The 15,126-nt window shown below is 42.4% G+C and overlaps 2 protein-coding genes and 2 long non-coding RNA genes across 7 annotated transcripts; 2 read left to right on the forward strand and 2 right to left on the reverse strand.

Annotated features, from left to right (window-relative positions):
• Positions 1-41: 41 nt before the first annotated feature.
• tmem243b (transmembrane protein 243, mitochondrial b) lies at positions 42-6,539 on the reverse strand. 2 transcript variants are annotated; one of them, XM_057022377.1, is made up of 5 exons: positions 6,441-6,539; positions 3,878-4,129; positions 3,671-3,721; positions 2,827-2,931; positions 42-2,476 (listed from the first exon to the last, which is right to left on the reverse strand). In XM_057022377.1, the coding sequence occupies exons 2-5, from the start codon at positions 3,953-3,955 to the stop codon at positions 2,357-2,359; spliced, it is 354 nt and encodes a 117-aa protein (XP_056878357.1). In that variant the 5' UTR covers positions 3,956-4,129; positions 6,441-6,539; the 3' UTR covers positions 42-2,356. The 2 variants fall into 2 exon arrangements, with proteins under 2 accessions (XP_056878357.1, XP_056878356.1); XM_057022376.1 differs by lacking the exon at positions 6,441-6,539 and adding an exon at positions 5,768-5,932.
• LOC130519189 (uncharacterized) lies at positions 4,056-5,054 on the forward strand. Its single transcript, XR_008948239.1, has 2 exons — positions 4,056-4,196; positions 4,362-5,054. It is a non-coding gene; the product is annotated as an uncharacterized LOC130519189 (long non-coding RNA).
• Positions 6,540-6,609: 70 nt separating the features above from the next.
• On the forward strand, positions 6,610-12,505 carry dclre1c (DNA cross-link repair 1C, PSO2 homolog (S. cerevisiae)). The gene is made up of 16 exons (XM_057022274.1): positions 6,610-7,441; positions 7,562-7,613; positions 7,724-7,808; positions 7,910-7,969; positions 8,094-8,149; positions 8,290-8,391; positions 8,577-8,649; positions 8,725-8,865; positions 8,948-9,049; positions 9,188-9,324; positions 9,440-9,494; positions 9,588-9,676; positions 9,898-9,989; positions 10,476-10,562; positions 10,668-11,373; positions 12,087-12,505. The coding sequence occupies exons 1-16, from the start codon at positions 7,333-7,335 to the stop codon at positions 12,115-12,117; spliced, it is 1,977 nt and encodes a 658-aa protein (XP_056878254.1). The 5' UTR covers positions 6,610-7,332; the 3' UTR covers positions 12,118-12,505.
• LOC130519184 (uncharacterized) lies at positions 11,835-14,888 on the reverse strand. 3 transcript variants are annotated; one of them, XR_008948234.1, is made up of 6 exons: positions 14,235-14,888; positions 13,603-13,627; positions 13,423-13,458; positions 13,233-13,309; positions 12,734-12,832; positions 11,835-12,318 (listed from the first exon to the last, which is right to left on the reverse strand). It is a non-coding gene; the product is annotated as an uncharacterized LOC130519184 (long non-coding RNA). The 3 variants fall into 3 exon arrangements; XR_008948233.1 differs by having other exon boundaries at positions 12,758-12,832; positions 14,235-14,719; XR_008948232.1 differs by having other exon boundaries at positions 12,738-12,832; positions 14,235-14,685.
• Between the last annotated feature and the right edge of the window lie 238 nt (positions 14,889-15,126).

Consider the following 15,126-nt stretch of genomic DNA (forward strand, 5'->3'; position numbering starts at 1 on the left):
TTTCCGCATGTATATAACCGCTAGTGAAGCAAAGGGCGAAGTCAGGGTACACTTTTATTCCATAAAATAAAAATACATGGCTTTCACAATCCTCATGTCACGGTGAGTTTAGCATCTGCTGGAGAACGGGGCTGATTTCTGTTATGCCTGTAAACAAACCTACAGCTGTTAATCAAACGTCTCAAAAGGCAGCGAGTGAAGCCTGGAATTGCTTCAATGCCCTGAAAACCTTTCAGGCGACATCACAGCCACCTGGCCGACGCACCTGACGTTTTGTGTTAATGGTTGGCATAAACGCAGATTTTTGTGGCAGGAAGTTCTGTTTTCCCCGTGACAAAAACCTGCTGGCAGAAATTGACTTTGGCAGAAATTTGTCTAAGGATGAGAATATTCAGTTAACTGTCCTACAAAGACAAACCTTGGCTTGTTTTCTTAAAGCGAATGAAAGGTCTGATTGTCTTCTACAGACCTTTGAGCATTAATTAACAAGTCTCGCGACACGGGGAGAAAAACGAACCCGTTGCGCTTCGGTACGTAATGACCGGAAGTGAGCTTAATTAGAATTATCTTTGAGAGCTTCTGGAGCCGAAGTCTTGTGAAGAAAACTGGTGTCAGAGTCTCTCAGGTCATCTGAGTGTGTTTAGCTCAACATACGGCTGCGTTTCCGAAGGTTGCCGGTTCAAATCCCCTTTACTACTTTTAGAGTAACGAGTGTCCAACTTGAATGTCAAAAGTACCATGAGGACGTCGGCTCCTCACCTCCGACGGCCTGGTGGGAAAGAACGCGACCGTAAGTCGCCAGTGGCGCTGCATCTGGTTCAAGTCCCGTCTGTGCCTGAGGGGGTTGAGGGAGGGGGCCGTGTCCCCTCCTGAAGCCCCGGGTCCATAAATGGAGGGTGTTATGGACCATGCGATGGGCAACAGCTGGAGTTTTACACCACTGGTTAGTTCATTAATGAAGTAGTTCACCAGCATGATTACAGAAAGGAGGGAGATGAGATGCTGGACAACTTTGATTATGTTGAGGCCTTTGAAGTTTCATTTTCTGACTTTTTGGTCGGATTAAAGAAGGAACATTCCACTTTCCGATGCATGTCAGCAGGAGTTTTGCCACAGGTTAGCTTACTTATCTATATGTTTTATTTCTAGCTTCTGTGATGTGTGAACCTGCTGATATTGTTTCCAAGCTGCAGGTTTATATCCAATCCCACATGCACTTGTTATGCTACATACAGTTTCAAGACAGTCCAGCTTCTGTAATCATGCTAACTAGCTCACATGCAGAGCTGGTGAACTACTACATACAGAAATTATTCCAGTGCCAAGGTGTAATCACATCCCTAAAGAAACAAAATACCTACAAACCAACTTCCTAATATATTGCGTGGGAAGAACACCTCAAGAGTCTTCAGTGATTATACCCATGAACTCCCAAATGTACTTCACTCATTAGTGCTTTTAAACACTTTAAAACAGGAAAAAAAAGCATCTCAATTTGGTCATTTTAAATTAAATCCAGCCAGATAAAAGAAAAAACAATTGCATATATCTGCAGCAGAACCCAGAAGCTGCGTTTGCTATTGCTGTTAGCTGGTCAACAGTCCTGTGCCTCGCTCACAATTAACATGAAAAAGACCTAAAGGAAAAACCCACCACAGTATAAACAGACCCTGCATGTGGAGTCGATAAGTGCAGCAGCTCCAGATTCAGTTTGGAAAGGTGTGGAAAACCCTGCCCAGTGAGAGGTCACGTCATGAAATATTCAAAGCTGGAAGACCGTGATGGAGACAGGTTTACAACCTGAAGAACTAAAACATGTCCACAACACAAAAATGATTCTATTGATTTGTGTCAATATCAGCTCAGCTACAATAATCACTTTATGCTGCAACCTGGATAGATGTTGGACCACATGTGTTAGCATGATAGCGACATAATTTTGGGTTGCAGACCTACGTTTACAGCCCAGTGTAAAATAATCCAGAACCCATTTTAAAAACAGCAAACTGTACAATTAGTGTAAACTGTGCAGTATTAGGACCTGAATATGAAGGTGGGAAAACAAATTAAGACTCTGAAGCTGATTTAACCTTCAAACATTGCATGATCAACATCAAACCACTGTTTTCTGGTGGAAAATGTGGCTGTAGAATCAACTCCAACACCAGCTGTGGGTGTGTGAGTGCGAGTGCAGCACCGACAGCTCTGGCAGTCATTCCACCGGAACCATAAAAGCGTCACCGGTTTTGGTCCGAGAATCTTCATTCAAGTGATTTCAACGAGTTCGTCTGTCCTTCATCGAGTGTCCGTGTCCGTCAAGGCCATCCTCTTCCCTTGTTCTTCCTCCCATGTCATCTTACCTGACGTCGTGGAAGTAGAGGTTGGCACATAGACACAGCAGCACGATCGACACCAGCATGTAGTAGATCAGATTCCTGAATTTAGGCTCCAAGTCGCCCTGCCGGTACCAGAATATCTGCAGGGGTTGAGAAACGCAGATGCAGGCCGTCACTTGTACTGTTCACAGATGTAACTCGGAGAAAATTTAATTTATTATGTGTGTTAAGATCTCAATAGAGGCAAAAAGAGGTCATTGTTTGGCTGCTTTGACATTTATAATAGCATTCATTGTAACACTGTTGATTTAACTCTACAAATAAAGAGTGTGTGTCTTTGTGTGGGCGAGCTAAAGTTTATTACCTCCCTGTCAACACTTAAGCACGCGCATCTGACAAGAGCAGCGTGCGTCATTCAAACCTCTAAATTACACAAAATCTTCAGCCACTGATAAAGGAAAGCAAGATTTGTACTGTATAAGATCATTACCAGCACTATGGTGGAGCCACAGGCTAGGAGGATGCACACGGCAAAGAAGATATTCAGAGGTTGTGGAGGCAGTGAAGGGAACACGAATGAGCTGATAACAGTCACCTGCAGATGGAAAAGCAACATAAAACACACGCCGGCGTTCACCATATGAATTTATCTATTTATGACCTTTGTTTATAAAAACAACTGAAACATAAGAATAGAGTCATGTAAGCACAATAATATAATCAATGAGAATTAACTGCAAACATCCACCGATAGGAATCCAGAGATTCATTCATTATTAAGGGTGCTATGGAAGGTTAGTGATGCAACATTTTTCTCTTCACATTTCAGGCTAAAATGTCAGATTAAGGCAATATCACCCAGATTTATACCCCCTGTCGACTCTGAACTGTGGAAAAAAAAAAAAAAACCCTGCACGTTCTGAGTTAAAACAAATCCTTGGACTGTAATGCTCTGAACTTTTAACTCCTTTTAACTAACTTTTAATTCCTCAGCCATGAAGCCGAGAAGCACGTGAAGAAAAATGTGCCCCAGCTAATTATTTTAGTGTTCTATTATGAATTTATCAATTCCTTGTTTTAAGTGTTGCCTTAAAAATGACGGGGAAGGCCGACAAACAACCTGTTTATTTGTGAAGACTGTTTGGGTTAATGATTACTGAGGGTAACGCAGCTCAGAGCGGCGCGTCAGGAGGTTTTAGTCACACGGGCCCAAGTTGAGCTTTTCTCCTTTAGAGGGAAGAAACAGCCCATCAGACAGCATCATTTCAGCTGGATGTTTTGGACACCAGATCAAGCACCCAGAGGTGTAAACCATAGAAGAAGTCTGTACTTACTAAAACAACCACTGAGGTAAATCCTCCCACTACCAGGTTTATGATTCGATCCTGCCAGGGAGACAGTTGGAGAATCAGCCAAAAGTCCTCAGTGTTGCACGTCCTATTAACTTTTGTACACATAATTTCATTCCAGCAGTTTAGTTTCACTCAGCAAACTTAGACTTTGAGCAGAACCAAAAGGTCTGGATTAGAATCCCCTCCTACCCGTGCTGAGGTCTCCCCAAACAAAGGCCTGTTGTCCAGGCCGCTGGTGCCGTACGTCCTGGTGGTGAAGTCGTCCATGGCCGGATTCAGCAGACGTGTGCCAGCCTCACGACTGCTGGGCTCTCAGCAGCTCCTCCTCCTGGAAACGCCGAGCCCGAGCCGCATGCTAGCTAGCTTCTGAAGGAGCCTCAACAGCCCAACGGCGACATTATGATGGCGCTTTCTGCCAGCTGGTGGATTCAGGTTCTGCGCCTGTGGTTCAGAAAAGAGGATATAAGAAAACGTAGGGGGAAGCTTATACAAATATTCTGAATATAAGGTAACACCTGGTCTTCATTATAAAAATATCATTTAAAAAAAAACAACAAGGGAAATGTCCAAACCCAGCTATGCTATCAACACAAAACAGTATATTTAAACTCAGATTAGCATGTTTGAGCCCCACAATCTTATTACATGTTTAACATTCTGTCTCTTTCTATAGGAACCTATTTTAATCATATTTGCAAACTTGGGGATGTATATAAGGGAGAAAAATCTATACTGTACAGCATGTAACTATGGGATTCCCAACCTTGATGACTGAGAATATTCATCAAACTATATAAGGAAGAGCTTCATTATTACGAGGAAAAACATCTAGAATTTAATAAGGAGAAATGCATCCTTGTTTTCTGAGAAAGGCCCCAGATACTGGTGACACCATCTTTTGTTCCATTTCACTTCCTCTTTTTTTCAGCTGTCTTAAACGTCGGTTTCATCTCAGAAAAAAAAGCAACTTTGGTGAAAGAAGCAGGTGGAAACCCAGCCTGAGCGCCTACGTTCAGCTGGCATTTGACAGTGTTTATTCAGTTTAATGGCACACCTTCACATGAACCGAAACATTCTTTCTTCTTTCTGAGGTTTGCAGCGGTGGCTGCCGCCTTCTTTTCTGGGTCAGAAGGCGGCAGGAAAGGGAATCAAAACCTCACCGAGCTTTCTCAGCAGAAAACACGCAGTTGTGAAAACAACGGCATCATTATTAAGCAGAATACAAAGTGCCCTGAAACTACATTCCTGGTGAACCTTGTGATTAAAGCAGAACTCTTTAAAAGGACCCCACAGCTGAACTGAAAGAAGAACAAAGATATTTGGGAGGGGGTCAACGCCTGAATAAAACCTCCAAATGACAAATCCATGTGATGTGGCAATTTTAATTTACTCGGCAGCTGCACTCAGCAACGATTATTGTCTGAATTAATGAAATTAAAATCTTATTTTTTAATAAAAGTCAGAGATATTGGGGTTAAGGTTGATATCGGCCAGTCTGCAATCAAGATTTACAAACAAAAGCCTCATGAACGAATATCAGCGAGTAGATTAGTATAAAATATTGATTATTACTACAAAATAAAGGACTTTAATCACCCACTCAGCCCGTTTACATGCAAGCTATGAGAGGGAAAACGTCAACTATTAACATCGATCCAAAGGGGGACCTGAGGTAAAATTCCTCTAAAAACCTGAAGATTTAACTCCATACATGGTAAATAAATAAGTAAATAAATAAACAGCTGCTCATAGCCGAACAGATCCCTTTAAATTCACCAAAACAGCTTGTTAGCCAACGCTAAACGTCATCAACCATATGCTACCGTCAAATGTAGAATTAATCCACACATACGCGTCATATATTACTATCGACACTTAGATCGGACCGAAAACGAACCCTGTAAACGACGCCAGCAAAACTAGCGTTTCCACCGTCAGCTAACCGGAGATTTGCCCCTTATGAGGGCAGCTCCACAGCAGGTTGACGTGCTAACGAAGCTAAGCTAACTCCTCAGACAGCTCCGGGACTCAAAATATCGGTGTTATTTTTTTAAAAGCCCCTTATTTGACTACACTTGCCTTATGAGCTCCCCGCTTACTCCACTAGCATAACCTCAGAAAAGCGATAACGCCGGGTCGGGGTTGACTGGACGGGAATGAGCCCCGGTAGTCGGCATCGGCAGGTTAAAGGCAGGTTCGATTAAAAGTGAGCCGACAGCAGAGCTGCTGAGCGTGCACGTACGCTGACGCCCACGCGCCCCAGCAAAGTTCTTTCAAAAACACCAATTTAGTATTATTATTATTATTATTATTATTATTATTATTATTATTATTATTATTATTATTATTATCCTCGCCTTCTACCTTTCTAATGGGATTTAAACACATTTAGGACACTTTATTTTTATGTTAGACTAGGAACGTATCTGATTGATTAATGGTAATGCAAAATGTTTCCATTCAAGATGTACAAATTGCATTAATTTATTAGTGTGTTGAGTGAAACCGCATTGACTGAAGTTTATATTTGGTTTACGGGGGATTTTTCCTTGCGAAACCAGAAAGTTTAGGGATAAAGCGGTTAAGAAGACGAGAAACGAGAACCAGAAAGTTAGATGGAAAATTCATCTAAAATTTGAATGGGGTTAACTATTTATTTGCCGGCTTTGTTTTAGCCTCAAACCTATTCCGACACACAAATATTTTAACACATTATCTATAATGTAAAACACTATAACTTTGAATTACTCACCTGTTTTGCTGTTGCAGGACTGTTTGTGGTGCAGCTGATTGTTTTGTCAGTCTGTGCAGCACCACGAGAAAAAAACACACACAAGCTAATAACTAAATATTCAATTCCCCGTAGTGCCAGATAAAGCGATGCACTCTTATCAGGGGGAAGGCAGCAGGGAAGTGGAGGAGTAATCTCACCCCTCATGTTGCCATCACATGAGGAGAGTGTGACGGACTCCAGAGATTAAGTTTTAACTTTCATTTACAATCTAAACAAGTCATGAATGCTGCATTGTGTAGGGATTAAACCGCTTATATATATTATATCCCACGGACAAAAATATTATGTTATTAGCAAAATGCACTTTATTAAAACCCATTCATTGACGCTAAACCTCAGTAGGTCCAAATTTGATTTATGTTTAATCAGGGGAAAACATAATAAGTGATCTAAAAGACTGATAATTGCACATTAGATATTCACATGCAAATATGCACTGAAAAAATAAATGAAAACTACACAATACACCTGGAGCATCTTCTGCTTTTTTCTACAAATTTTACGTACACAAAAGAAAGTTTGCCTTGTTTGTGACGTAAGATGAGAAAATAGGAGAAAAAATGTCCATCTCTGTTCATCTGTCCATCAGAATTTACTTTACACAAGTTTACCAAATTAATGTTCCTAACATGATTTGTTTCTAAAATATATCTACATTCAGACGGCAGGTGGCGATAGCGCGATTTAAACGGAAATGTACCATTGTAAAAACCAACGAAGAAGAAACTAAGTTCCCCTAAAATTGGTGGGCGGGACAAATAAACATCTTCAGTGTCACTAAATGATCATCTTCTCCCCTCTAAATGTGACGTTTAATTGAGTCAAGACAACTCCGAACACCACTATAAAGATGAGTTCATTTGCAGGTCGAATGAAAGAATATCCCACAATTTCTTTGGATCGATTTGACCGGGAGAACTTACATGCCCGGGCATATTTCCTTTCCCACTGTCACAAAGGTAAGCCCTGAATAATATAGCTAGCACAATCACCCACATCGTGCTAATGTTTCGGATTTGCTCATTTACCAGCAGTCGTCATATTTCAACCATTGTTCTTTTTCTGCTGTCGATTCTTAGACCACATGAAAGGACTGAAAGGACCAGCACTGAAGAGAAAACTGCAGTTCAGGTGTTCACTTCCCACTCCTCCTTCAGCTGTTATTTTTTATTAGTTGATTCGCTGCGATGGTTGATACAGTTAAAGTTATGGTGTTATATTGCGGTTCCTCTGGATTTCAGTCGGACTGTCAGGCTGTACTGCTCTTTTGTGACCAAAGAACTACTGCTGAGTAGCCCCAAGTATGCCTTCTGGGAGGAATACACTGTAAGTCCCATCTGCTGCTGCAGGCAGTATTTGTAAAGAATTATACAAGTGGTCAAAGTGCATGGAATGAGTCCTCGGTTGTTCATGCTGATCTGTCTTAGGTTCCGTTAGAGTTGGAGAGCCCAACACAGATTTCTCTGGTTGAGGAGACAACTGGAGAGGTAAGTAATGTTTTTTGCATTGAGTTTACATACATCAGAAATTGTGGCTCAGATGTAATTAGCGCATTTGCATTTGCTTATTTTTTTGGCAAATTTTAAGGATGTTACATTTTGTCTTTGACAGAAAGAAGATTTGGTGGTTACGCTACTTTCTGCTGGACATTGTCCCGGCTCTGTTATGCAAGTTACACCATTTCAGCATCACTCAGCAATTCATGGCTTTGTTTTAAAGTTCATCACCTTGTTTCCATCTCAGATCCCCATTATGTTTTAGCGTGACATAACATTTCTTTTGTCTAACTGGTGAGTGTGTCTCGTAGGTTCCTGTTTGAAGGTTCCCAGGGAACTGTGTTGTACACAGGAGACTTCAGGATTTCCGCTGGAGACATCTCCAGAATGGAACATCTGCACTCTGGCAGCAGGTCGGACCTTATGAACCTCTGTAACGGAATAGAAACTATGTAGAGCTGACAGGAAGCTTTAGGATTTTGTAGTTTCTATCTGCTGAAGATACATAAGTGTGTACATGAGAGCTCCGGTGAAGATAAGAACAGCAGCTGTTGTGGTTTATATGGCTGATGCTTTTGTTTGTGTGTTTCGTTTGCAGAGTGAAGGATATTCAGAGCATTTACCTGGATTCAACTTTCTATGACCCCAGGTTTTATCGCATCCCTACTCGGGTAGGTTTTTGTGAGTAACCAACACGGAGAATGACGCACCTGGAATCCAGAATTCATCTGTATGTGTGTGAGCAGGAGACCTGTCTGAATGGCATCATGGAGCTCGTTGGTAACTGGATCAGCCAGAGTTCTTATCACGTTGTGTGGCTTAACTGTAAAGCAGCATATGGATATGAATACCTGTTCACCCACCTGGGCAAGAGGTTCAACACAGAGGTACCACATGCACAAACCCACACACTTGATTTGTAACATGCATCTAATCCTAAACAAGTTGCCTATTTTTGTTTATATTCAGATCCATGTTAACAATCTGACCATGTTTAAGAAGATGCCTGATATCCTGAGCTACTTGACGACCAATCGCAGGACACAGATTCACGCCTGTCGACACCCTAGGGTGGATTTGTTGTTCTTCAAATAACCAAATTTAGCATTTAATGTCGCAGTTCAGAGTTTGTGTCTCGTATCTTCACAACTGTGTGTATTTTTGTTGAATAAATTCAACCGATATCCCCTCTGATTTGCACGTGTTTAGAGTGAGGATTTCTTCCCAAGCAGCCGGCTGCCGTGTGGCTGCACCGCCGCTGACGGGACTCCTCTTCGTATCATCAGCATCAAACCATCCACCATATGGTTTGGAGAGAGAACAAAGAAAACCAATGTGATAATAAAGTAAGAGTAAGATTCAAATGCCTGAATGTGCTCCTGTTTTTAGCACAAAATCCACAAGTTATCTTATTAGGTTCGGTCTGTGAGACACAGATGCATGTTGTTTTTTCCTTTCTAGAACCGGAGCAAGTTCCTTTAGAGCCTGCTTCAGTTTCCACTCCTCCTTCTCTGAGGTACCTGCATATTTTTATGGAAATCAATGAATTTCAAGCAAGGTTGTAACAAACATTTGCACAGAATCCCTCCTTTTTTTCCTCTGATCCCAGCTTAAAGATTTCCTCTCCTACCTCCAACCAGTCAACATCCATCCCAGTGTTATCCCCATCGGTCAGACGCTGGCCGAGGTCACAAATATGTGAGTCCTATTAAAGTTTTCCTCCTCCTACAAAACACTTCATGTCAATAATCAACAGCATAATGAGGTAAATAACAAATCAGCTGCCGAGAAGCCTTAAAAAAATAAAATAAAAAACCCCCACAGCATTTAAAATTAACAGTAAATTTAGATAACTAACACTTCCTCCTCTAAAATAAAATAAACATGATTTATTTATTGCTGTGTTTGTGTTTGAACAGGTTGAAGCCAATGTGCAGGAAACAGTCTGAAGTGTATAGATACAAACCCCTGGGAGTCCTTAAGCGCAGCGTGGCGACGCAACCTACATACGGTGAGGCAAACGCACACATTACCACAACAGGTGTCCTGCACGTACTTGTTTACAGGCCACCATATGGAATTGCACACAAAGTGTATCTATAGTATTATGTCACCATTTAGAAATGTTATTCTCCCCTAAAACATTTCATACTTTTTGACAGATAAAAAAGACGTTAATGATTTATGATTTCAACCAGCAGAGGGCGCTGACTCAGTGTCCAATTAATGAATGAGGTTATATTGAATTTGTGCGCAATCCAAAGCATGCTACGCTTATATCCCTCAAATTGTGCTTATGAGAAAAACAGAATAAGAAATGTCATCATTTATGATTAAGTTATCACAAGGAGATAAGTGTATTTTTTGCTGAACAACTTTAGCATTTTGAAAGAGAAGAAATACAGTCCAGTTCACAAAGAAAACTACCTTGGATACTATGACCTGGATGATTGAGAATCTACAAAGACAACTTTAGCATTTGTTTGAACTGTTTCAGAATCCGATAGCGACAACGAGCTGTTCGACACAATGGACCTCGTTCCCGTGCGGAAGAAGATGGGTCTGATTCCAGAGCTTGAAAGAGGTAAAATGACCTTTTAACATTCCTATTATCGTTATTGACGCTGTTATTATTGTTGATATTATTATTATTATTATAAGTTGCTCATCTGGCTCTTCTGTTTGTTAGTTGGAGATAAAGTTCAAAATCCTGCGGAAACAGCGCCCCCTGTGCCTGAGAAACCGCCATTACCACCGACCGACACAGATCCGCAGCCTCTCACCTGCAACTACTTGGACTGCACCGAGTCCAACGATGATGAGGAGGATGAAGAGGAGGAAAATGGGGCAAAGGGGGACTTAACAGAAGAACACGATAAGAGTAAAGAATCCAAAAAAACTACACTTGATGAAAACCGTTCAACTGATCCGAAATGGGAGGATTTCTTTACCACCGAGACGCTTCCTGACAGCCAGAGTAGCCTCACCAGCCGGTCCTGTTCTGTCCCGAGCCCCTCCCTCTCTAGGGCGACCGGATCACAAACTCCTGAACTGTTTAGTGATGGAGAAGAGGAGGAATCCGCCGTCAACGAGGACAACTTTAGTCTGACTCTGTCCGCCTCTCTGTCAAACCATTCCTCCCAGAACCAGGAGTCCGAGTTAGCCGACACCTTGGTTCTACAACACGAGAATTCTGGATCAGAATGCGGAAACCCAAGGAACAATGACAACAACGTCCAGACTGAGCAGGAGGCCCAGTCGGAGTCTCAGGCATCATCAGACTTCGACATTCCCTCCACACCTGAGTCCAAGAAGCCCCGACCTGACGAGCTGCTGCCGCTGTACAGGAAGCTGGCGGCTGCAGGCGAAATGTTCCGCAGTGAGACGAGTTCACGGTGAGGACAAAGTCACCGTTCACGTGGAAACACCTTAGTGAAAGAAGAACTAAAAGGTGGTGATGCGCTCTGGGAGCGGTTACTCTAAATATAAAAATCACTACCTTAAATCAGTGTTGCTGGAATGTTTGGCCATCTGTTTAGCCAGTCTGTTTATCTTCACTGACATATTTGATGAACATGCATCAGGGCCTGCAGCCTTTGAGGCGCCAGATGTTGCCTGGCTTTGACTTTGAAAATGTCCGTCTGACCTACTGTTGCCTCACCTGATCTCGTCGTGGAAGTCCTTCCTTGCTTTCCATTTGATGTTCCCGTTTCAGTGACACCTTCGACCACTGGCGTTGAGTTCATTTCAAACTAGGATTTTTGGCACCGGTATTCCTTCCGAGGTGATTATTAGCCTGTCAACTGGGCAAAAACGGATAAATAAAAGCGACTCGATTTGATTTCAGCGGTGTATCTAGGGTGTTTTCAGTTCTTTAATAGGACGGTGCAATGGAGAAAGATGTTGGCTGCATTGATGCAAACTACGATTCTTTGTAGGAATTGTTCACCGAGTATCGCCGGATTTGTACAAACGTCCTGACTGACATTCATCTGGAAGTTTAGTGGCCCTGGACAAGGAGCCCAATCATGTCTCTGCTGTTGTAGGTTTAGGGGTGTTCGTTGTAGCACTACTTTCTAAAGCAGCTGAACCCCCCCCCCCCCCCCAGGCTGAGCGACGTGGGATCCATCAGTTGGTGAGAGCAGGAGATGGTCGCAACATAAAGCAAAACAGAGCTGAGCTCGTCAAAGTCCGACCAGTGGTTCCACCAGGTCCTGCCCATCCCATTGAGACTCATTGACCTCCTGACATCCACAAGGCGGAGCCAAAGGACATATGGAGGGTCCTTTACGCATCCTTTACGCTCCACTCCTTCAGCGGCACTTAACCCAATAGCGCCCCTAGTGGCAAAGGGAGGGAAATAATTACAATTGCAGAAAGACTCTTTTTGCCTGTATGGTGAATAAATGCTCAGGCCCAGTGAGCTGGTCTCTATTTCTGGATTTTCACCTATTGACACTATTCTGTTATGACTGTTTGCTTTTCTACTGCCTGTAGTAAAAGACTAAATGTACCTGTCAAATACCACTGGCTTCATCTATGGTCTTATTTTTGTTTGGTGTATTGGAAGGCTAATAGATCAGACAATGAGTTACATTTTCTGTGAAGATAACCTGGATGTAGTAAAATGTGACAAATAAGATTCATTTCATAAATTTAATCAGCTTGTCTGAAGACATTTATGGAAATATTGTTGAAATTATCACAGTAAGGTAGCTAATGAAATTGCAGAGGGGAAAAGGATGTCTCACTCACTCACAGGCAAAAACATGCACAGACCTGGATCTTCATTCAATTAAAATCCCCCTTTCCCCCACAGCGGTCGCCTGAGGGACAGCGAGTCTCTGTCAGTCTCTGCGGAGCACAGTTTCATTAATTACCAACACAGAGAAAATACTGATTTAAATGGTCCTCTTGCAGCTTCAGTGTATGACCGTATGGATTAGTTGTATACAGCATTCAATTGCAAGCACACACACAATGATCAGCAGTATTTTTTGTCTTCTTTCTCATGCTCTAATGACCTAGGAGATTCAACAGGAAATTCAAGCTCTGTGTGTGTGTGTCTGTGAGTGTGTTCTGTTGTAATCGGACACTAATTTGGGAATTTCACTTGAAAGAAAGCCACGTTTCCTCAAATTTCCAGGTGAAGTCAGTTAGCTTGGAATGATTGGAAGCAACAATTCTAATTACACATCACAGGAATGGCGACACCGTGATCTGCTGTGCATGCATCGTGCGTGTGTGTTGTTACCTCTAAGCGATCCGATCGGCACTTGAGGAATGTTGCTCAGGTCTGTTGGAAAGCCGACATACACACCTCCGTAGTTCCTATATGAAGAGGTGGATGTTGGAGGAGATCAGCTCACATCAACAGAGATACATGGGAAATGTAGGCAACAGGCTGAGCACGCTGAAAAAGAAATCTTAATTAAATTACTCACTTCCATTTGTCATCTTCTGGTCCCGAGTCCTCTGATCTGTCACACACAAACACACACACACACACAAGCCTCATTGAAGTCAGCTGTTTGACATTAACAGGACAAAGCAGGCAGCACACACAGAGATATGAGTGCAAAACCAGAAGATGTGGGACCGGTGATATATTTAAAATAACTTACACCTTTGATGAGGTTTCAGCTGGACCTGAGGTCACAAACAGAGATAAATAAACCAATTAACTTCACAGCAGGAAATTTGCTCGGAGCCTTCTGATTGGCTGTTATCAAAGCACATGCTGGCGTGTTTACAGAAATCTCCGACAACGAAGCCACGGGATCTGCTATCATGTTTCTAATATTTTTTCCATCATCCCGGGACAGTGTTAAACTGGGCTCAAGTTACTTTAAAGATGGAAAAACAGTCAGTTCTCTCTGTGGTTGATTTTTTATGGCCAGTAGCCACGGTGGCTAATGTTAGCCAACTTTCCCTTTGCAATCCAAACCACTAAATGTCCCTTTCCACGAAAGATGGTCCTCTTGGAGTCGACCGTGACCGAAACACAAACAGGCTTCCAACACATCCTGCACGATCCACAGATCTAAACTAGATTATGAGGCAATTCTGAATTTAACATCACATAAAGATGCCCAACAGAACTGATATTTTCATGACTATTTTTGATGGATAAATGAAAAAAAAGGCAACTTTAAGAGCACAGGTTCACTGAAAAATCAAAAAGAAATTGCATTGTATAAAGACGTCTCACAAAACAATCATTTTCATGCACAAAAGTCCTCTCAGCCTGTCTCACCTGCAGCGCTGCTGCTGTTTTTGCTGCTGGCAGCCGGCGAAGAATGTCCACATCCCATCTCTCGTCTGACTCTGCAGCACCTCAGAGGAAGGAGACAGAAGAACAAAGCAAGAATAAACAAAGCAGGGGAAATCCGAAATAAACAAAGCAAAAAACGTCCCGACGTGACGCCCGCTGTTCCTCAGAACACGGGGGAGGATTGTAGTGACGCAAAGAGGGAGAGAAACAGAAGAAGAGAAGGAGGAGAGAGAAAAAGTGCGCACACCTCTGCTGTTGAGGGAGCGCGTGTGTGCGTGCGCGCACTGCATGAAGGGAGCAGATCAAAGGGAGAGAGAATCACTTTAATTGGCGCGGTTTGAAAGCTAAAGGAAAAGGAGCCGATTGGGAGGTGTCAGAATTCATTCAAAGGTGCAGAAAACTCCGAACCGAACATTCGGCTCCCCGGTTCGAGGGTCCAACCAGACCCGTTACATTAAATGAAGCATCTTTTAGACGACGGGTGTCATCCCGACCTGACCACAACTCACAACCGGCTCAAATCTGGGTGAGATACCATATCCTACCCTTCTGGTTCTTTAAAACGGGTACTTGTAAGAGTATTTCCGAAGGTAACTAAGCCACTAGTTGGCTATAGCGCTGCGTCACCAGGCAGCTCCTCAAATCCAATGAGAGCACCCCATGAGCAACAGAACCGGACAGAAAATTCAGCAATAAACTTTTAGCTCCCTTTTAGCATAAGCGTGATCACGTGATCATCGGATGAAAATAAATTACTTTTTAAAAGAAAATTAGCTGCTGATCATGCAGGCCATCCAAACGTGCACATACTGTCAGATCAAGCTCCACATAAATATTCATTACATATTAAGAATGATAGAATATAGGTTATTTT

Source organism: Takifugu flavidus, chromosome 22 (assembly GCF_003711565.1).
Source record: "Takifugu flavidus isolate HTHZ2018 chromosome 22, ASM371156v2, whole genome shotgun sequence".
Lineage (NCBI taxonomy): Eukaryota > Metazoa > Chordata > Actinopteri > Tetraodontiformes > Tetraodontidae > Takifugu > Takifugu flavidus.